The sequence below is a fragment of the Drosophila subobscura genome, chromosome O (assembly GCF_008121235.1).
Source record: "Drosophila subobscura isolate 14011-0131.10 chromosome O, UCBerk_Dsub_1.0, whole genome shotgun sequence".
NCBI classification, from domain to species: domain Eukaryota; kingdom Metazoa; phylum Arthropoda; class Insecta; order Diptera; family Drosophilidae; genus Drosophila; species Drosophila subobscura.
In genome coordinates, this window is record NC_048533.1 from 13384882 (window position 1) to 13406840 (window position 21959).

Genomic DNA, 21959 nt, shown 5'->3' on the forward strand with positions numbered 1-21959 from the left:
AAGGACTCTTGCACTGAAAGGCTTTTAGTTCTTCGTTAATATACACAGGATTGTCGTTAAAGACACTGCAGATCCGGGCATCAGGCATCCAAGCTGCAAGCTCCAAGCTCATCAAACTAGCATGCATCGCCTGGCCACATAATTGCAAATGACACCGCAAAGAGAATCCACATCCCAAACCCATTTCCATTCCCATCCTTAGTGCCATTCCCGTTTCCCATTTAACCCCTCCTTGAACCCATCAGCCTAAGCGCGGCAAATGCCAGAGAAATGTTTCAAGTCCTATTTCTGTGTTTGTTGTTCAGCTTCTCTATCCAGCGTTTTGTTTGTTGCTTTTTTCCTATGTTTTTGTTTCGCTCTTGTCCTTTGGACCTGGGCTCTTTGATGGCGACTGAAACTGCGACTGCACCTGGCAGCGCTTCGCTGCCTTTCCGCTTCTCTACCACTGTTTTTTTTGCCCTGGCCTTGGCTTTCTGCTCTATTGTTGCTGGTCGTTTGTTGCTTGTTTGTTGCATATCAGGGAATAAGTATTTCTGGCATTATGGCTATATGAGTACTACAGCTCCAAAAGGGAACACACACACACAGAGAGAGAGGTAGAGGCAGAGCGAATACGAGTGCGAGAGAGCTGGGAGTCTAATGCGCTTAACCCATTGCCAACCACAAAGGGATCTGCTGAAGTGATTGCACTTGGTCGAGAGTCTCTCTAGGAAGCTTTAATAGCACGACGCTTTGGTGGAATAATTTCCAGCCACGAGTAGGTAGAAGCTAAGTCTATGAGCTTTGTGTGAACGATGAAACGATCCTTGGACCTGCAGTTGCTCATAAAATATACTTCCTGCCGAATCTGTTTCAACTTTTTAATATTGCTTATTATTTCATGAACTTTCCTTTCCAATAAACATCGCACAGGGCGATCCTCAAACTTGTGCCGAACTTTTTTGTTGGCCATAACGAAATGAAGTGAAAAGGTCAATCAAAGTTGGGCAAAGTATCCAAATTAGCCATTGGCCCAGAAGGGGTTAAACGAGCTGCGTTGAGGCCGGGCCTGGCCTGGCCTGGCCTGATGCCTCGCTTGCAGGGATTAGCTGAGGGGCAAACTCTCCAGCATTACCCATTCTCTCGCTCTCGAGCTCACTCGCTCGCTCTGGCAAAGCTGAGACTTTGCTACGGCAGAGAGCCAAAAGGATAATAGGAATTGAACCGGCACTGGATGTCTCAACTTTTGCAGCTGCTATAGCTACCAGCTACTGTCTGCTGCTCCAGCTCGAGTTCCAGCTTCAGTTCTGCTCCTGCTCCTGCTCCAGCTCAAACCTCTGTGCTCCATCTACAGTAAGAGCAACAAAGCTCCTGCAACGTTTGGCTGGCCTTATCCTCCAATCCAACCAGCGAAGGCTCAGCGCAGCTCTTGCCTCTGTTGCCTCTTCCGTTGTTTACCAAGTTTTTCTTGCTCTGCCACGGCGTTCGCTCGGCGACTTTTGTGCTCTTTCCCAGAGCCTCGGCTCGGCTCGAGCTTGTTTGTTTGTTTGTTTGTCAGCCCTCACCAGCCCTTGCCACTTCTGCTGACTGCTGTCTCTCCTGGCCCTGGCCCTGCCCTGTCCTGGCCTGCCTGCTGCCACAATCTGCGTTATCGAGTTGATTGATATTTTTAAATTATGTGCCGCAGTCGGCATAAATTTAAAATTTTCAGCTACCGCTTCAAGATGTTGATGCTCTTAATCCGGCGGCGGCTCAAGTCGCCGTCCGTGTCAAAATGCCAATCGAGAATCGGCACTGGGGAATGGGATCAGATGGGATGCTGATGTAGCTCCTGCTGATTCTGCTGCTCCATCTACTGATGATGATGCCTCAAACCTCTCCCAATGATGATGATGATGATGTTGATTGGTGAGGCCGGTGTCCGTTGGCCGCCGCGGTGTTGGCCTCATTTTCCTGGCTACATTTCGGTCGCTGCCAGCCTTAGCATAAAATTAACATTAATTTACTTGCGGTCTTTGAAGTTATTGTCGGCTCCGTCGTCTTGTGCTGCCGTGTTTTTTGTTCTTCTTGTTTTTTGAATTATGGAGCCGCCGCCTCCTCCGTTTCGCACCGCTCCTAGATATTGGGCCGAACAATGGCTGGGCCGTGGGATTTTTGGGTTGCGTTGCGGCGCCGCTTATCGAAGCGTGGCACAAATGTTATCGGCCATTTCCATTAATGAGGCGGCCGTTTAATGAATTCTAAAGTGTGAGCAGGATGTGTAGCGGGCAGGTCCAGACCCAGGCCCACAGCCGTGCCATGCCGAACCGAGCCGATACCGAAGCCGTTGAAGGATGTGAAGGATGTGCGCCTGGCACTGAAAAGATTTTCGATTTGGGCTTTTCAATTGTTCGCACGGCAAAAGGGCCGACACAAGCAACACAGCCAGTCGATGGAAGCGCGGCCCAAAACTAATTTGCGGGCAACGTTTTAGGGTGCCGGAAATGGCTAAGGCCATTAGGACGAGCCGGGCCTCGTTCTGGTTCTCATTCTCTCGCTTTCTGTCCCCTCCCCCACTCTCTCTCTGTGTGTGTCCTGGTGAAAAGTCATCAAATGGCTTATGTGCCCCTCTTACACATGACGATTTTGGCATTTCGATAAGCCGGCGTAACAAATTTAAGCCACACGTCTCACTCCACCCCCTCCTGCATTGCATTGGCGTCCCCCCACTCACACCCGCACCCGCACCCGGCATTGATTAACTATTTCAATCGGGCGCCCGAGTGTAGGCAACGGCAACATTTTTTTTCAATTCTCTTTTGTTTCGTTCTGTCTGCTCTTGGGACTTGATTATGTGATGGATTTTGGTCATTACGGCTTATGGCTGGAATTGTTCAACGACCAGTTGAGGGTTTTGGCTTAAGCAAATAACGATAAAGTCGCTGCCGGTCTGCGAGTCTCTGATTGGGTTGCGTATACGTAATGTTTGTGTGTGTGTGTGTGTGTGTGTCTGGGAAAATAGTTTGCAAAGGTGTCCGTTACTTGATGATACATTTGCGGAATGTATTAACCATACAACTGGTAACACATCTCTATCTATGGGCTATGATTTCATTTGATTTTGATTTACAAATGGAGGAAATGTTTGATTTTAATTGGGAAATAGTTCAAGGCCTTTCAGCTGGCTTTCTAAAACCAATCTGTAATATTTGGTTTTAGCCATTTTGATTGGGAAATAGTTTGTAAATCTGTTTGCAAAACAGTTGGACAGGTGATGATGGTTGAAGTTATTTCGAAATATATTTGATATTCGATTGGGCAGTGTAACTCCGGCCCGTCAGCACCGCCCAACGTAATGCTGACTAACAACATAATCAGGGGCCACATAATGCATGCAAATGTGTAATCAAATTTCGCACCCATAACCCATCACACACACACAAATGGAAGGGTTACCCACTCACTTATTCAAATCAACGAAACGAGGCGGCAGCAGCCACAGCAACAGCAATAGCAGCCACCAGAATGAGCAGCAGAAGGCAAAGCATTTAAATCAAGCACCTCAGACTTATTAAATGGATTAAAATGTGCTTAAAGGGCGGCTGTGAAGAGCTCTCGGGAAATTGGCAGCCGCCAAAGGGTCGCCCGGCAGCCAAAAGGATTAACTGAATTTATCGGGCAAATAATTGAAATTGCTTTCCATATATACATACGTACATATGCCATGGCTCTGCATTGAATTGCTGAATGCCAAATACCAAACAATATTTACCTCGAACAATTGAAACTTTGGCCCCGAAAGTGTTTTGCGGGGGCAGCATAGCACCGAAGGCCAAAAGCCGAACAAATGGCAGTTCAAAAGCGATTTGAAAATAATGCCAAAGACAAATAATATTACCTGTTACACACACACACACAAACATAGAAAGAGAGAGAGGAAGAGAGAGAGAGAGAGAGAGAATGTGAGGAGGCATGGCACACGCACAGCCCCCGGGGCGATATCGGTTTATTTATTTAATCAACACTCCACAGTTGGCTTAGTCAGAGGTTGCTGCTTTTTTTCGGGGGCTGCCTTTAAGCCAAATAAAGTGCGGCGCTTAATCTTTGCCACATTTTATCAATTTAATTATTTAAATTTGAGCGTAAGCAGCAGCAGCGGCAACAACAAGAAGAAGCGTGGAAGCAAGAGGCGGCAGACAACAGACAGCCAGAGCCACCGACAATTTCAGTTGCAGACACACACAGCACAGCACAGGGGAGCGAGATATAGATAGAGATATGTACTACGTACACAGGCATCCGAGGCGAGCAAGGAGGAGCAATATCGAAGCATCCTCTGGTATCCTGCCACAGCCTCTGCCGCTGCTGCCACGACTTCAGCCTCAGACCTCAGCTCCTGTTCTGCTCTGTTCCTCCTGGCTAAAATGCGCGCAATCTGCGCATCAATAAACGCTTTAATCTCTGCTCTGCCTGCCATGTTGCTGCTGCTTTTGCTGTTCCTGACTTGTTTGCTCCTGCCTCCCGCCTCACGACTCCTGCTCTCATCCACCAACTCCAAGCTCCCCCCTAGTTGTTGTCTGGGTCTGGGCCTGCCGTTGAGCTCTGACCTAAAGCGATTCAATAATCAACTGCCAACAATTTTACCGTACTTTACTTTATTTTCACGCTAAACTATCTCAAAGATGCGAGCGCATAGATACGCTACAACGATTTTTTGTGCGGATTGCAGACACACTCAGACGCACACAGCGACAGTTGTACACACACACACACATACACACACATCTATATATATACGTATAGCCTTAGGCCAAAAGTTACCATACTAACTTGTTTTTAGTTTCGAGTTCGTACGACATCATTTTACTTTAAGCACTTAAATATACTTTGCCCCACCACCAAACCAGAACCAGAACCAGAACTGAGACTAGACCAGACCAGAGAGTGGTGCCCAGGGCCAGGGCAGATCTGTGGCAGGGCAGGGCCGTGGCAGTGTGTGGGGTTAGGGGAATCCTGACAGGAGTGGGCGGTGCACGGGTCAGGCTAAGCTAGAAGTATATTCTATTTTATTCCTCCATCTATGGGCGGCCACTCGAGCAGTCCACACTTTTTATATCGGCAAACTTTTGTTGCGCTCCGAGTTGTTTGTGTTTTTCTTTTGCAGTTTTTCAGTTTGTGTTTTCCCTGGCCCTTCTGCCTACTGCCTGCCCCTGGCTTATCGTCCTCACCCCCCTTCAGTTATTTCTCTTTGGTTTTTGGGCTGAGCTGGGCAGAGATTTCTTTGGAGCCCACCTACAGACCGCATAGGCTTCCGCATCAGTGTTGTCCCGCTATCGATTACCGGAAAGGAACCAAGCCAAGCCAGATTCCAGATAATCATTCAGAAACCAATCACAGACAGAACTACATTCAATTCACAGACCAAACTACATTCAATTCACAGCAATGGGGACACTATTTCAGATTGCTTCTCTCCTCTCGTCTCTCTGTCTCTGTGGTTCCTGAGGTCGATGGACGTTCATTAAACAGTTGCTAATAGTATGCTAATAGATAGTTCGACAGATAGCCAGACAGGAAATTGTTATTGCCAGTAAAATTGTCATTAAAAAATCAGCTTGAAAGCTTTTCTATATTAAGTGTAAAAACTGTTGCTGATTTATTGAAACTGCAGCTAAGCTTTAGCCATTAAATAAGTTAATTGTAGTCGTAATTGCAAAAGTATTGTGTACTATGGAATGGCATATAGATTTGATAATTTGTTGTGCTTACATTGTGATAGTAAGTGGTGATATTTTGATGATAGAATCTGCCATTACATCACTGATAATTATTTTATTTCTATGGCTGTTATTGCTCGAAACTTTTAGGTTTTTCTGTAGATGATTCATGGGGTTATTAGCGCTTCCATTTCTTAAATAATTTGTTTACTAATTGTAACATTTTTTTTTCTATTTCAGCTTTTTTTCTGTTCTAGTCTTACTCTGTTCCCTATACTTTCCCTCCTTCATCCACCCTTTCCTTTAATCCAAAAAATACGCCAAACTGTTTAGCCTGAAAAAAGCTATGCTGCCAGCACTGTGCCGCAGCTCGCACTCCTTTGACGCATTTATGGAGTTCTCCTTCTCCATCTCCATCTCCATCACCCTCTCCATTTCCCCTTTCCCTTTTGACCATTTCAGTCCCAAAATCCGAATCCCAGCTTCTCGCATTACTCCATCCAGTTCCAGTGGCCCAAAGGGCGGCGGCGTATTGAAAAGCAGCAATGGCATCAAAATCGCATTTGAATTTAGTCGCCCCATTGTCCCAGCTCCCAGCCCCTTGTTCGTCCTCTTGTTGTTGGTGTTTCTCATCTTGTTGCCACGAGTATTGCCTAGGCCGGGCAGTACTCCTTGGGGGGGAATTCTACAGCAGCAACAGCAACAGCAGCAGCATCGGGGGAGAAGGAACTCGATTGTGGGGTGGTCTTTTGGGGCGTCGCGTAAAGTCAGCGACTACTAGGCCGACCCTTTTTGACTATGCGGCACATATAAATTTCTGCCCAGCCACCACACACCATCTTGCTGCTGCTGCTGAAGTTGTTGTGGAGTCCCCTTCTATTGTTGCCCTGTACCCTAGAAGAACGTATGATGACTTTGAGTAGATGCTTGCGAGGCAGAGAAAGAAATTATCTCTGATCTCAGAGCAATGTTTTTCTTTAGAGAAAATACTGACCAACATTCTATGACTCCTCCATTGTCTTTTTTCCATATCAAAGATGATTCAGTAAGGGTATCTTTAACTTCGGTGAGCAACAACAACATTTCCTCTCTTGTTGTGTGCTGTTGTTGGCGACATCGTCGTTGTCGGCCTTGTGGGGCATTAAGGCAAATCGGGTTTAATTGAAAATAAAAATTCTTAATGGTCTTTAACCCAAGATTATGGTCCTGTATTGCCGGCGTCTTTTAGTGGCCTCTTTTATTAAATGGATGTGTGTGTGCCCCACTGTGTGTGTGTGTGTGACCCGAGAACCCTTTCGGTCGAGCATCTTCGTCTTATTCGGAGCCCTGCGCCATTTTTATGTCGCCGGAAGTGGCGTGTAATCGTTTTTATTTTGTAATTGTTTTAGTGCCACTTCCTTTCGTGTTTTTTATGTGCTGCCTGTCCTGTCTGGCCCCTGCCCCTGCCCCTGCCACCATCCTGCCGCCTGCCTCCTGCTTCCTGCTTCCTTTTCTGGTTTCGGTTTGGGTCCTTTCTGGATTTTTTCCCATAGCCTTCTCCCTTTTTCGGTTATCCATCGTCCATCGTGCACGCTTTTATGTTGGATGCTGCCGCTGCGCACTTCTGGGGCCAAATAGGTGGCCTCATAAATCAAATATGTCACAGCAATTTAGGTGTCAGAAATTTTATTTTTTATTTTTATAACATTTTCCCTGCCAAAAAGGAAATGTCCATTGCTCCGGAGGCTGCTCCCCCGCCTTCCACTCTTTCCACCCCAGCAGCGAAAGGGCAACGAAATGCGTAAAAACCCGCAAAAAATATTTAGAGCCGTTCTCAATGGACAGGATCCTTGGGTCCGGTCTCTGGGTTAATGGTTCCAACGAAAAGCACTGGCCGTCGGGCGCCAGTGGTGGGGCAGGAGCAAATATTTTTGAGAGCGCTCTCAAGAAAACGCAAAATTTAATGAAAAAAGTTTCATAAATATGGCAATGAATTTAATTAAAGCCAACAACCACATCGCCCAAAAAGGAGCAAACAACAACTACAACAACAACAACAAAAAGTTGAGAACGGTCAGCGGGGGCGAAACAAAAAAAATGGAAGGGCGGGACGGAGGAGGGAAAATGGTCAGAAAAATGTCGGAACACTAATTACGCGAATTAAACGTCAAATTACAAAAACAATTTGTTAGCAGTCATTCAGCAAAGGGAAATGCAGAAAGTGCTGAGAGGAGTAGAGGCGGAGAGAGGAGTGCGTGGCAATGGGAGTGTAATGGAGAAGGCATTATGCATATGAGGGTTTTCAATGCAGGTGCGGTGGTCATCCTGGTTACACGAGTGGGAGGAGTGAAACGGATGATTGGATGGAGTCAGGCAGAGCGGGAGTAGAGTAGAGAGAAGGATAGTTGCGTGTGCTGGGTAGAGAGATGAATATATAGAGAGAGAGAGAGAGAGAGAGAGATTTATGTACACTAAGATACGAGTGGGTGAATAAATATGTAGATATATAATAGATATATACAGATAAATGGAGGTGGAAAGGTACATAAAGATATGTACGGGCAGATAAAGGAGTAAATATGTAGAAAAATTAATTGATATGTGGGAGCTGGCTTAACTTTATTATAATCTTTAGAAATCGCTTATTGCATCCATTCCCCAAAAGTTGATCCTTTTCATCTCTCTTCCAACACTTGCTTCGTTTATCAATCAGTGGTTAGCAGCATGTTAACGCCTTGTTAATTGCCACTACTTTCCCACACAACTCCTTTCTCTTGTCTAATCTAGCCGACACATGTTAATTAGCAGGCTTATGTTAGCACTCTGTTAATTAATTGCTTCCTGCTCGGAGCTCGCAGTTCGCTGCTCGCAGCTCAGAGTTGGCAGGGAAAAGGTTTGCTTTATGGGGGCAAAAGGAATTTTCCCCTACATTTTTCTGCTTATCTGTGAATTATCATTATACGAGTATTTACTTTCATTATGGTTATGCCGCTGATTAAAGAACATTACCATAAAATCATTCAGTTCATAACACACTGCAAATCGCACATTTCTATCTGATAATGAATACAATTACTATTACTCTACAACTTAATTGAAATCCACTCTTACTCCCCCACAAATAAGAATCAAATCGAAGCAGGTCCTGACAGTATTGATTGTCGCCTGCTGTCTGCTGCCTGTTGACTGCTGACTCTATGGCTGTTGCTCTTGCTGTTTCCGTTTCTATTCGGATGGCCGAATGTCAGCGAATTAAGTCTAATTATGCTTGGAGTATGGAGCGATGATGAAAAATGTTGCGGCACACGCTGTCAACGCTGGCGAAAGTTTCGAAGGGCGGTTCTTCAGGGAGGTGGCGGGCGGCTCCATCAAAAGCAGCCGCATCATCGAAAACGCGACTCAGTTTCGATAGAGATTCATTAAACGAGGCCACGGTGCCGGCCCCCCTCTCTTCGGCCTATACCGGCCCACATTCATGGTCAAATGTTAATGAATCCAACGGTTGGCGGGCATCGGGCCGACTCTGTCGGGGAGTACATCATTGTAATTGAGTGTTCATTAGTGGGCCAGGCCAGACCAGACCAGGCCGGGACGGGCCAGCACAGGCTGGCGGCGGGTGCGGGACGGCCGAGTGAATTTTGGCTTATTGGCTTCTCCGACTGCGGCTATCAAATCAGCGGTACAACGTCATTAACATGTTGGCCCAATGAAGCAGTCAAGCTGAAAGCCTCACAATCCCACAATCTACTTGGCGTCCAACCCTAAGCAGACCCAACAGCCAACAACAACCCCCAGCAGCCCTCGCACTCATCCTCATTATCGTCATGAAATCATCATCTTTATGCGCTAATATTTGTGATGTGCTTGCCAAGTTTTGCGCCAATTTCATTGTACATTAAAGCCAGCAAGGGTTGGGGGGGGAAAGAGCCAGGGGTTTCGCCAAGAATCTGTAAAGGGCCACTCGGGCTGGCGGTAAGCGAAGTTTACAAATATAATTTGGTAAATGTGCGTTATGGCAATGAAATGAAAGAAAGGGATGGCAGTCCCGAAACTCTTTCTGGCCAAAAGTGCTGCTCCGAGGGAAGAAAGTAGCTAAAGGGCAGCGTGGCAGCAAAAGGGGGAAAGGGTGAGCTGAGAGTAGGAGCGACTGCCAACAAATTGCTGTCGGTGTTGTTGTGCTTAAGTTTTTTGGCAACGCGAAACATCTGACTGGGATTTGATTAATTCTGAAGTCGGTTTAACGTCTAAGAGCGCCGTGGGTATGGGGGATGGATGGGAAGGCTGTAGGGAAGGTTGTAGCTTATTCATTTCGCTGTGGCTTCTGGCTTAAACTTTGACGAGCAGGAAGAAAGCCAACGAATGGGCTGGAGCAGGGGGAAAGGCAGAAGTTGCGGGCATCCGGCAGACGTTAAATCAAAAGTAGCTCAAGTAACAAGTTTGATTATAAAATGCAACAACTGTAAATGTTATTATGGCGGAAATTTGTGGCAAAAGAAAGATAGAGAGAGTTAGAGACAGAGAGCTCAAGTTGGTTGCATTGATTCGTGGCAGTTTAGAGCTCTTCATGGGCAGAACTGTTAAATATTTATGGAATGCGTTCTCAAAGTACACAACGCTTGATTGCCTCAGCCAAGCGTTGGCCATAAATTGGTTGTATGTATTACTGCCAATAGCACACTCGACTTAATGATTTTTCTCGATTAAATGAACCATTTAATGGCGGAGAAACCACTTCACATTTTATAGCATACTTTTGAGCGGCACAAATAAGCAATACAAATTTCATTGCCTACTGTTGTGGGTGCTTGACTAAGTATTTAATTAGAGACACAACGAACAGAAGGAGAGTTTTTGTGCCCCTGTCACTTTGGCAGCACTTTATAGATAAATCCACTTAAGGCGTTAAAGATAATCAAAGATAACTTTCCATCTACCATCCTACTGCTCATGTGTGCCAATGGGTAGTAGTAACCTCTGGTTGAGTGACAGTCAGCTCTTAACTCTCAACTCCCAACACTCTATGCTTCAGTTGCAGGACCAACTCCATCTCCAGCTGCAGGACCAACTCCATTTCTAGTTGCAGTTCCATCTGATAGTTAATTTCTGTCATTCACTGGAGAAGATGGTAGTCAGAGGTGGGGAGAGAGGGAGAGAGACACAGACAGACAGATGGAGGAAGCGAATGGGTTAGAAAGCTGTAGCTGAGTGCATTTGTTGCCGTTGCCATTGCTGTTGCAACTTGAATTATGTGCATGTCATTGTCTAACTACACTCGCATAAAACTCATTTTCCATTTTCGAGTATGCTCTTGGATTGGTGCTGCTGCTTCTGCTGATGCTGCTCCGGGACCTTTCTCTGGTTCCCACTGATGGTCCTGGTGCTCCTCCATTATCATTCAGCCATCCGACTGCGACAACGATCAAACAAACAACAAAAAATACTCCAAATACAACAATAAGAACAGCAAAAATAACCAGAATATTTCCCCTTTTTCCTACAGCAAACACAAAATAAATTAGAATTGAAATAATTCCGGGCGAAACTTTGTTCCTTTGCGATTCTTTTTTTTTTGTTCCCATTTTATTTCTGTTTTATTTTATTTTTTTTTTTGTGTTTTGGTAGTTTTTAATAAAGCAAACGCCGTTGTGCAAACTTTTCGACCAGCGGCGGCAACGCTGCGTATGGGCAATATGCAAAAATGCCAGCGGACCCAACTCAACTGCCCCGGTCTGCCCTGTCTACCCTGACTGTACGTCTCCCCGCCTCCCTGTCCATCCCTGTTAGACATTCTCCTCCTCTCGACAGTCGCCCGCTCTCCTGGCCACTCGAGCCAACAGCTTTTGCGGTCGGACTTGTGGCAAACAAGCAAACAAACAAACAAACAAAGCAATAAGGAGCAAAAGCAGGAACCAGGAAACGAGGCGAGCAGCAGCACCCGAGCCAGGACCTAGGAGTAGAAATACTAGCAGGACGAGCACTAGCACCCACAGGCCGCAGAGCAAAGGAGAGGCAGTGGCAGAGACGAACAGAGAGCGAGATATAAATAAATAAAAGTTCAAGGATGCGTGCGCTTTTATCTTCTTGGTCTTTTGCCGCTGATTCCACTTGCTTTGCTTTCGTTTTTCATTTTCCCTGCTTTTCTACTTTTTTTTGTTGGCTGTTGTTGTTGCTGGCTGTATTTTCCTCATTCACGTTTTCATATTTTGTAAATAGCTGGGCCAAAAACTTTTTGCGGCAATTTAAACTAATGATTTAACATTTTGTGCGCCTTTGTGTGTATGTGTGTGTGGGACATTCGCATTCATTCGATTCCGCCTCCGCTTTAACCCCGCTCTGCAGCATCCCCCATTCTACGAGTATCTGTCCCTCCATTCATATAATGTCGAGGGGGTCTGCTCTGTCGGAGTCGGTCAGTGAAACCGCAATTTGAATATATAAATATATTTTAATGATGTCGCCGCTCATTAATCATAATCTATTCATTAATTTTAGCCTCCTAGCCCGTCTGACATGTCTACGGATAGGGCTGCCTGGCTGGCGGGGCTAGCTGGCGGGATGGCGGGGCTTAAGCTGGAAATGTTGGACTGGGGCAGAGATTGTAGAAAATGTTTTACAACCAAGTGAAATGTGTACAAAATGTGTGTGTTTTGCGCGACCTTTGTTCCACACAGGATTTACCAGATAGCATCTCGAAACGGCCAAGGATCTACGAGTAACATGACATCACAGCTAATTAACGAAAATATCTTTACCTGTCCCAGCGCCACCACCACCTGCCCAATTAGCGGCGGTTTGGAGGGGGTAAACGAAAGCCCTGCTTTCCCTAATGACTTTTTTTTCTTTTTTGTCGCAGATATAAATTATGCATTAGCTGGGGCAGGGGCTTGGTTCCTTGCTCAAGGCGGAAAAGGCGTCCGCTCAGCGTCAAATGCTGTTAAATATTTGAAAAATATTTAGCGCTGAGCGCAGCTGGGATTCTGGATCTGGCCAGCACTGAGATTCCAAAATAGGCGACAGTTGGCCCTTAAATAGGGGCAGGGGCAGGGGCAGGGGATGGGCGTGGCAGCTACACAAAATGTCTCCCATTAGCCCGTTTTTATTAAATTCAAGTCACAGTTGTCCGGTGCGGCTGGGTCCGAGATTTGGAGTGGGTTTTCAGACTGGACTGCTCTGGGATGAATGGGAGTCTCGGAGAAATCGAAGCAGGGTAATTTGTCACCAGAGAACCAAAAACGAGAGAGAGAGAGAGAGAGAGAGTGGCAAAGTGAGGGACGTGGGCGAGAAATGGTGAAACATTAAATTTGGCAAATAAATGGACACTTGTTTGTCATAACGCTGCAAATGCGCCCAAATAAAATGAAAATGAAAATGGAAAACCAAAAAAAGTAAAGAGAAAACGTCGGCATCGACGGTGTGATGGCGTGACGGCAACGCTGCTCCAACGACGACGACGACGACGATGTAATCCAAATAAACAAAAAAAGCACACACACACACACATACACAGTGGCGAGGAGTGAAAAAAATGGGGGAGGGAAAATGTTAAAAATGAAAAACAAGACCATTACCATCGGTGCAATAAAATAGAAAACAACCAGCAGGACCATCATTCAAACTAAAGTGCTCGACCCAGGGGATACCCAGCAAAGCGTTGGAGGACCTATCGGATGCTGTTGTGAAATTTTAATGGGAATATATTGATTGCAGGGGGAAAAGTTTGAACGGGTTTATCTTGAACAAAGCGAAAAAGGGAAATTAAATACAATAAAATTATATTTATAATTTAAAAATTTTTGTACACAGTTTAAAACCTGTGGAATATGTTTAAAAATAATCTTCAAGTAACTGAAACTCTTTGGAAAATGTTAAATTTCTGATAAAGAGGTCCGTGGAACGTACAACTGCATCGCCCTTACGCGCAAAAGCGACTCCAGAGAATGCCTGTCTTGGAATCCATTTTTGAAAGACATTCCCCCACACTTTTCGGCTACATTGTGTTGTATTGTTTCGTGCTCCACTTAACCTAATGAAATGTACAACTCCAGGAGCCGGCGGTCTTTGATCTCCAAATCCCTGTACACTCTGGCCAGAGAAGCAGCCAGCCACAAGATCCGTTTCCATTAATGTCCTATCAGAACATTGAATGCGATGCTGTCAAATCAATAAGGCAAATACTTTAGTGCCCTTCTATTCCAATATGCCTCAATTTGTTGCATGCACCGCATTTGGCAGCAGCCAGCAGCAGCCAGCAGCAGCCAGCAGTGGCAGAGGAAGCAAAACGTAACGAAAGAAATAGAGCAGGGAAAGGGGTAATGTTAGGAGTGGCAGAAGTGAAAGGATTGGGCAGAAGGCGAGCGCCAAATACAACGACACGAGGAAACGGCAAATGGCAATGGCAAAAAGTAAATAAATCGCTTCAAATTTTCGCATGGATTGTGAGTGGATGGAGGCGGCAGCAGAGGGGTACAGCACACACAGAGTTGGGGGAACGGCACCCAAAAACTGCTGAGCACAAAGCTGAGCTGAAAAGTAGGAGGATAAGGAGACGGAGCCAAAGCAGAAGAAGCAAAAGAAGTAGTGGAGAAGATGAAGGCGAAGGCGAAGGCGAGATGGCAAAAGGCAAAGTTGCACCTACAACCGTTCGCCTTTTTAGTTCTTTATTGTTTTGATACCCTTTCAGAGAGTATTGTGAAATGTCTGCAAGGCTTAAGAGTGTATGAGCTAGAAATAAATATAACAGGAACGGTAGCACAGCTGCCTGTTGTTCAATTCATCCTCAGCCTGTCCACAGACCCTATTTTTATTACAGATCGGAAGGTATGAACTTTGAAGGATAGAATATACATCGTTGATTTCTTTAGGCTAACTAATGCTTCGTTTCCACTGCCATTGCACAGTTCTTGCTGCTGCTGCTGCTGTTATTATTGTTGTTTGCTGGTTTTGTTGGTGTCGTAGGTTGTTAAAGGTTCTGGTAGTGGTTCTGGCCCTGCCAATGTCCCCGGCTCCCAGCTAGGGACACTTTCTGCGTAGAGTGTACCAGGTGCAATCTATCGATTCGCTGTGCTACCCTCACCCCACTCCCTCACCCTCTGCAGTGTTTCTCGCCTTGTCGCCTGCCTCGTGCCGACCGCCTGCTGCCTGCTGCCTTGTGCCTTCTTCTTGTTTGCTATTTGTGCTCGTTATGGTTGCTGGAGCCTGCTTTGCTATTGTTGTTGTTGCAGTTGAAATATTTACGATGTACGTTGGACTATTTCACTATTTGTAACACCCTGAGATGGGAGCCCCTGACGACACACGCACAAATGCTTGCCACTGCTTGCGATACCCCGTAGTCGTGGCGTCTGTCAAGAGGTATATTGCACTCGTGCAGGTGTATGCAACAGGCAGAAGGCAGGACAAGTCTCGGATGATATCCTCCAGTCGTTACACCATCAACATTTAGATTTTTCACTTGCTTTTCTTTCTCCTCTTCCCACTTCTCCCCTCTCTCTCTCGCGCAGTTTGTGCATCACTCCTCTTATATTTTGTATTTCTATTTCTTTAGTTCTTTCTGCTGGTCGCTGGTGCTGCTGCCGGAGGGGGATGTGCACGACGAAAGCGAAAACCAAAGGGGAATACACAGTAATAAAATAACAAAATAAGAATAGAAAGAAAAAAGCGAACCCAAACAAGATGCGTCCTGCTTTCATTTATAATTTTATTTATTTTTTCAATGCATTTTGGCGTAAATAAAGAAATAAAGCGTTGGCGGGGCCAAAACAAATACAACAACAAAATACAAGAAAAAGTGGATACTCCACGCCCCCAGTCTGGTATGCAGGGGGCAGGGGGCAGAATGGAACGAAAAGTGGAATAATTTGTGCAAATTTTATGTGCGGCACTTTTCATTATTTGCAAAAACAAGAACGGGAGGCACGAGCTCGTATAAGGGGAAGAGGAGTTGGGGGAGACAAGACGCAGGACGAGTATTTTAATAAAACCGCATGCCACACATACACACACACACACACACACAGACAGCTAAAGATATTGAGATGAGGGAGAGAGAGAGACACGCACAGGGCTGGTTTCATAAAGGCAAAGAAAGCAATTGAGTTGCGTTGAAGTGGCATAAAGTAGTGGCAAGTGGCGGCGGTTGGTTCGTAGTTGTTGTTGTTGTTGCCGCTCCGACCTGGCCAAGAGCCCAGCCCCGTCTCGGCTTGCTTTTTAACCATTTTTGTTTGACTGTGTGGCAGCGGGCGCTCACCGTTCAACGTTTCAGCGTGCAGCTTGCCACACAGGTATGTATGTAGGTGTATGTAGATCCTGCAGCCGAACAGGATCCGAGCCGAGCTCCTCTTCTTGCCTGTAATGGGAAATGAAATGAATGAATGAGCATAAGCACTTTTTTGTTTGTCTGTTGGTTTGTTTGTTTGTTGGTTGGTTTCTGGATGCTGGGTACTGGCTTCTCCGTTCTGGGCTTTGGCTTCAGCCGTTTGGGGAATGGGTCGAAGCGGTGCGGTGCGGTGCGGAGCGGAGCGGACTGCCTCTGTTTGTCTGTTTGTGGCCGCAGACGCAGAAGGCAGAAGGAAAAAGGGAGAGGGGACAGTCGGGACAGAAGGTAGAGCTGAAATGATGCACTTCAAATTAAAATGCGAATGCAAGCGAAAACTTCAAAAGAAGCACTAGAACAGAATGCACAGAGAAGCGCAAACGAGATACTAATAGACAATGCCGAATGCCTGAGCCACCGCCAACTACATACTTGGGGTGGAGAGGGATCTCTCTCGCCACTCTCCCCTCTCTAACCTACTGTTTGGTCTGGTCTGGTCTGGTCGTTGGTAGGCGTGGTCGTTCCATTGAATTGAATGGCGGGGGAGCGTGGGACACCATAAACACACTAACACACTGTCCCAGCGAAAGTGTCGCTCTCTCTCTAGCCAAGTATACATGTGTGTGTGTGTGTGTTTGTGAGTGTCTGTTTATGGGTGTTTGTGTAACCAACCAAGGATAAAGTTAGCGACGACTATGGCCCAGGACATACAAATGCACTTTGCCATAGAGATGGTCAACTGAGCGATGCGAGCATCTACAGCAGCAACTTGGGATCGCAAACGGAAACCCACAATAAACAAAGTTTTTTAATTAAATATTTATTCTATGCTCGACTGCTGAGGTTGACCATGAAAAAAGCAGACAGGATAAACCTTTAATCAGCGCAAATCTAAAGTGAATTTGCTCTCAACTTTCGTAGCTTCCTGATATTAATGCATATATATGCACAATTTGATGGACTGCCAGTCGTTTAGAATCACTCTGAATTATTCATATTCAATGCGCCTCAATCACGTGCGGCTGGCACGAGCACGCTCCCATCTCTAATACAAATGCACTTTGGACGTGGCCGACGCGCGCTAAATTCGCCTTAATTCACTTTTCATACAAAACAGCAGCACAAAAGCACGCCCCACACGCACACACACATGCATAACCATAGAAAGAGGGTGTAGAGAGAGTAGAGTTTGGGGGCAGACACACAAAGACACTATCGCACACTCACACTCACACTCACACACACTCACGGAATGCATGTTTGTTGTAATTAATTTAAAATATTATTACAAGAGCGCGCGCGAGCGCTAAACTAAAGAAGAAACCAGAAACAAGAGCAGCAACGTACAAGGGGAAGTAAGAGAAGCAAGAGGCCAGAGGTGGGTGTATGCTGCAGCAGGAGGAGCAGTAGGTAGAGGTGGGTGTGGGAGTGGGAGCATCAAAAGGAGAAACTAGAACTGGAGATGGAGTTAAAGTTGAAGTTGGGAGTACACACACACACACACACACACACACACCAAGCAGACAGTGACAAGGCAACGTTAAATAATTATAGCCCAAGCGAACTGCAAACAGAGAGCAAACAAACACACGCAAACAAGCACTCACACACACAGGGAAACGGCGTGTGAATGAGAGGGAAGATGCGGCTAAATAAGCGTATGTATGTTAGCTGCTGGCTACACAGCTAAAAAGAGTTGAACATGTTTGTTAATAAAATAATATAAGAAAACAAAAACTACCAAAAACGACTGCAGATCGTACAACTTATACACAGTAAAATCTAATTCGAATTTAAGATTTTTTCTTGCCGTGCATCTTTTGAATGTGGCGTACGATGTGGAAACAAAAAACCTGAGCCCCGGAACCCGACTTTATTTTTAATTGACGCGACAACAAGCAGGAACAGCATATCAACAAGCACCAGTCAAAGAGCTACGTGGCAGGGGGGTTCTGCCGCAGCCATTGCCACTGCCACCAAAAGTGGTAAGAGTCGAGGGGGGGTGGAATTAGAGTGGAGTAGAAGAAGCCCCAGAAGAGATTGGCGCCAGTTGAGTGGCAGCCCTGACCAGGCAGTATGCCAAAATACCAAACACAGAATGAAATTGAAAAAAGCAAAAACAAAGTAAAAGAACGCCAAGAAACGAAGAAGAAAATAAAAAGCGGAAAACGAAAGAAAGTAATAAACGTAAAGCTATTACAAAATCTGATAATGGTCCGGCGCTGGCAATGAGGCAGACAAATAAACGCATGCCGGGACACGCACAGACATGCACAGACACGACCCAGCATTAGGCGAGAGCGAGTGAGGGAGAAAGAGAGAGAGAGAGAGCGCACAGACGAACGAAGTGGAACCGAATGGAACGTAACGGGCGGAACGCAATGGCAATGGAACACAATAATAATGCAAGGCATCGGAAACTGTAACAAAGTGCAACACAGAGCAGAGGCAACCCTGGCCTGGGGAGCACATAAAGCCCGTTACAATATGCCCTGCCACAGCAGCAGCAGGAGCAGCAGCAACACCAACAGCAGGAGGGAGAGAAGCGGAACTGCAGCGGCGGTAACATAAACTTTAGAGGCGCGCGTGCTGCGACGGTTGCCGCAATATTAATTTCACGAATGAACAACCCTTGAATAAGCATCATGCACTTCATGTCCCCGTTCCGTTATAACGTGTAAGAGAGCGTATACACAAGAGCGAGAGAGAGTGGCGTAAGAGAGTGCCTAAGAGAGTTACTTTCGCTCAGTGAAAGCTCACTGGTGCTTCGTGTCCTGGCCCGAAGTGCTCTGGCACACACTGACAAAAATAAAAGGAAAAAGAAACACAGCCACAGAAGCCGATGCCGAAGCCGAGAAGCCTCACGCCCGCCCGTCTGCCCATCCGCCGCGTTGTGTGCGTGCGTGTCTGTGCAGGCCAGTTGCTTTTTCATTGTGCATTTCCCAGAGGTGCATTTTTCTGAAAATCTAATTTGAGAGATTGAGATTGTTTGGTCTTTCAATGTTCTGCTCGGTCGTTCGTGTTGCGGCGCTTGCAATTTTGGCCCAACAACAAAAACATCCAAGGCATATGTACGTATGTACATGTGTGAGTGTAGGTTCATATGTATGTATGTATATATTTATGCAGCAAAACATATTGGGGAGTTATTGTCACACACAAACTGAAACACACTCGAAGAAACTCTGAGAAAGATGTACAGTCCCTCACACGCTCACTTTAATTGGAAGCGCTTCCGTTACGCTGTGGCAATTTTCGTGAAAAATCTACATTGGACCTTTGGCTGTGGAGAAAAGTCTGAAGCTGAGCAGCGCTGAGTAGAGCAGCAGTAACTGTGGCATCCACAGTAGCTTCAATCATTGCGCGCCACGCCACGCCACGCTCGCTGCGGTTTGACAAACATTTTTCACAGAATGTGCAGAAGGCAACCGCCAACCTCCACGGTCTCCAGCTACAGCTCCATCTCTCCGACACTCCTCTGGCTGTATGTGTATGGCCCTCCTCCTCTTACTTATTCCGTGTATGTTTGATGAGTATGCGAGAGTTTTATGGCTGTATTGGGAATGAGCTGTGAGCAGCAGGAGCATGAGCAGGAGCAAAAGTATGTGGAGGGCCATGAGCAGGAGCATGATGATGGGGATGAGAGGGGCATTAAAATCAGGATGAGTGCCAGGGAGCAAGAGTATGACGAGCAGGCTTTTGGCTTGATGGGGTAGGGTGTCTGGGGGTGATTGGGTTATGCCGTGATTTTAATTTTGAAATCATACGACTGTGAATGCCAGGGCTGCAATCCAAAGCGATACGATACGATACATGTGCGGATTTATTTATGCATACTCGCACACACACACACACGAACACACATATGCACGGATGGGGGGCATAAAGCGATAAAGCGCCTTACAGGATTTTGCATCGGACTGCCGCTGCTGCTGCTCGCAATTTGATAAGCTACCTCTGGGCATTATTTTTACGACTCTTTTTTTTCGCACTTGCCAAACGCCTGCAAATATGCAATAAAATATTTCGATATTAAGCTGGTGTGTAAATCAAACGAATCTTATTGTTTTCAATTTGTGCCACGAGTATTCCTCGTTGTTGCTGTTGTTTTTAGGCAAAACGGATTAGGCCTTCAGTCAATTGGGGCGAGAGCTTGATCCCCAAAAAATACTTTTTTGGCAAAAACCCAAACAATCCATGCAAAGAGTCGGACTAAGAGATGGTTGCGGGATGAAGCGTAGATGTGACCCAATAAATGTCAAGTATAACATATTATGTATACGCTCGGTAGAACAATTTACTGGAATTTAATTCACTTGGTCATGGAAATGTTGCATTTTTTAAAGAATGTAAATTATTTTCCTTTTCCCATATTAAAGAAATTTATTTTGACATATCCCAAACAAAATGTGATGAAGTTTTTATTGCGATCACAATCAACTCCAGCGAATTTACATTAAGATACATTAAGTACGAACTAAGCTATACAAGGGTCGGATAAAGCGTTTCAAAGATATGACTAAGGGCATAAGGATATGGTACAAACATACAACTACGACTACAACTATTGCAGGAAACGAAAGTGTTAGAGAACAAAGAAAGAAAGACGTCGGGGGAGTGGGAAGAGTAAAATAACTGGAAGACATGCCCTATAGTATTAATACATAAGAAAAAGTGTAGCGATCCTATAAGAATATGAGCTTGATGAGGCCATACAGTGCCCAGGCGACCAACGAATAGAAAACAGCCAGCGTGGTATAATGCAGGACCTTCAATCTGTAAGGGAAAATAAATGTCATTAGAGGGTATAAAATATAATTAAACAGTGCAAAGACCCACCTCTCGTAGCGCTTGATGGACTCTGGAATATTGCTGGGATCATCCTTCACCACATACAGCCGCAGCCCGTAGAGACTGACGCGGAAGAGATTGGTCCAGTCCAAGTCGCGCATATCGAAGGCAAACAGCCGCTTGTCCCTGTCATCCAGCTTCGATGAGAGACTCCTCACATTATCGTTGTCGAAGCGAAACTCATTTGAACTGAAGTACTTGAGCACATTGCTCAGCTTGTGGATCTTGCGATAGATCTTCATCATTCTATTGAGAGATGGAGAGTTAGTGAAGAGAACACCCAGAGTATTATGTTGCGAACTCACCTTGGTTTCTTGCCAATGATTACCATAATGAAGTCCATGATCAGGGCGGGCAATGTGTGGTAGAAGAAGCATAGTATGTGATATTGCCACATGTGTGGCACGATGGTGAAGCGCGGATACCATATGGACTTGCGCATCGGTATATCACAGCCATACTCGAAGCCATCCTCCATGTAACGCCTCCAACTAACCATATTTTCCTCATCCGGAACATAGTTATAAATGGGCGGTGTCTCGTATCTGTAAAGGGAGAGCATTATAGATGTTTGTTTGGCAACCAAGTTGGAGCTTTCACTCACTTGTTCCTGGCTATATCCCAGGCACTGGCCAACAGCGCATTCACACACATGTCCACCGGCACAATGTGCGCCTTGTTGTCCATATCACCAGTGAAAACGCGCAGCACGCCGGAACCAATGCCCACAATGACGCCACAGGGTCCGTACATGTTGTCGATCCAACCAGTAACTGGTTCACGGTATGTGGTGATCACTGTGGAAGAACGTGGATAAGTATTGGAAAAGATCATGAAGAATGAGGACTACCAACCTATGCCAGGTCTAAAGATCGTTACTGGCAGATTTTGTGCCGTTTGCTGCACCACATTCTCGGCCAGAACTTTGGTGAAGGTATACGTGTTCGGGTAGCCCTTGATGATGGTCGGCGTGAGGGTATTCAAGGTGTGTTCGTCCAGACATTCGCTCAGCTTGAAGGCATTCTCGCCGGTCATGGTGCCGCTGTAGAACTTCTCCTGGATATGGCGCATGTTGCAGTGAGCAAATGCAGTGGAGACATGGACAAAGGCCTGAAACAGTACACAAAGTAAGGATAAAGAAT

General features: G+C 45.8%; 1 protein-coding gene across 2 annotated transcripts in view; it reads right to left on the minus strand.

The window, feature by feature from the left end:
- Positions 1–1684: 1684 nt before the first annotated feature.
- The window catches only part of LOC117897404 (fatty acyl-CoA reductase wat), a 49478-nt gene continuing 29203 nt past the window's right edge, over positions 1685–21959 (minus strand). The window contains exons 7-13 of one of the 2 annotated variants that reach the window (XR_004649090.1): positions 21672–21927; positions 21422–21614; positions 21123–21362; positions 20806–21063; positions 20401–20742; positions 17206–17210; positions 1685–1696 (exon numbers count right to left, since the gene is read on the minus strand). Coding sequence is in view for 1 of the 2 variants with exons in the window: in XM_034806227.1 (XP_034662118.1) it covers positions 20652–20742; positions 20806–21063; positions 21123–21362; positions 21422–21614; positions 21672–21927 (1038 nt within the window). In the remaining variant the exon portion in view is untranslated. Of the gene's footprint in view, positions 1697–17205; positions 17211–20358; positions 20743–20805; positions 21064–21122; positions 21363–21421; positions 21615–21671; positions 21928–21959 lie in introns of those variants that run through there. The other variant, XM_034806227.1, reaches the window with a different exon arrangement.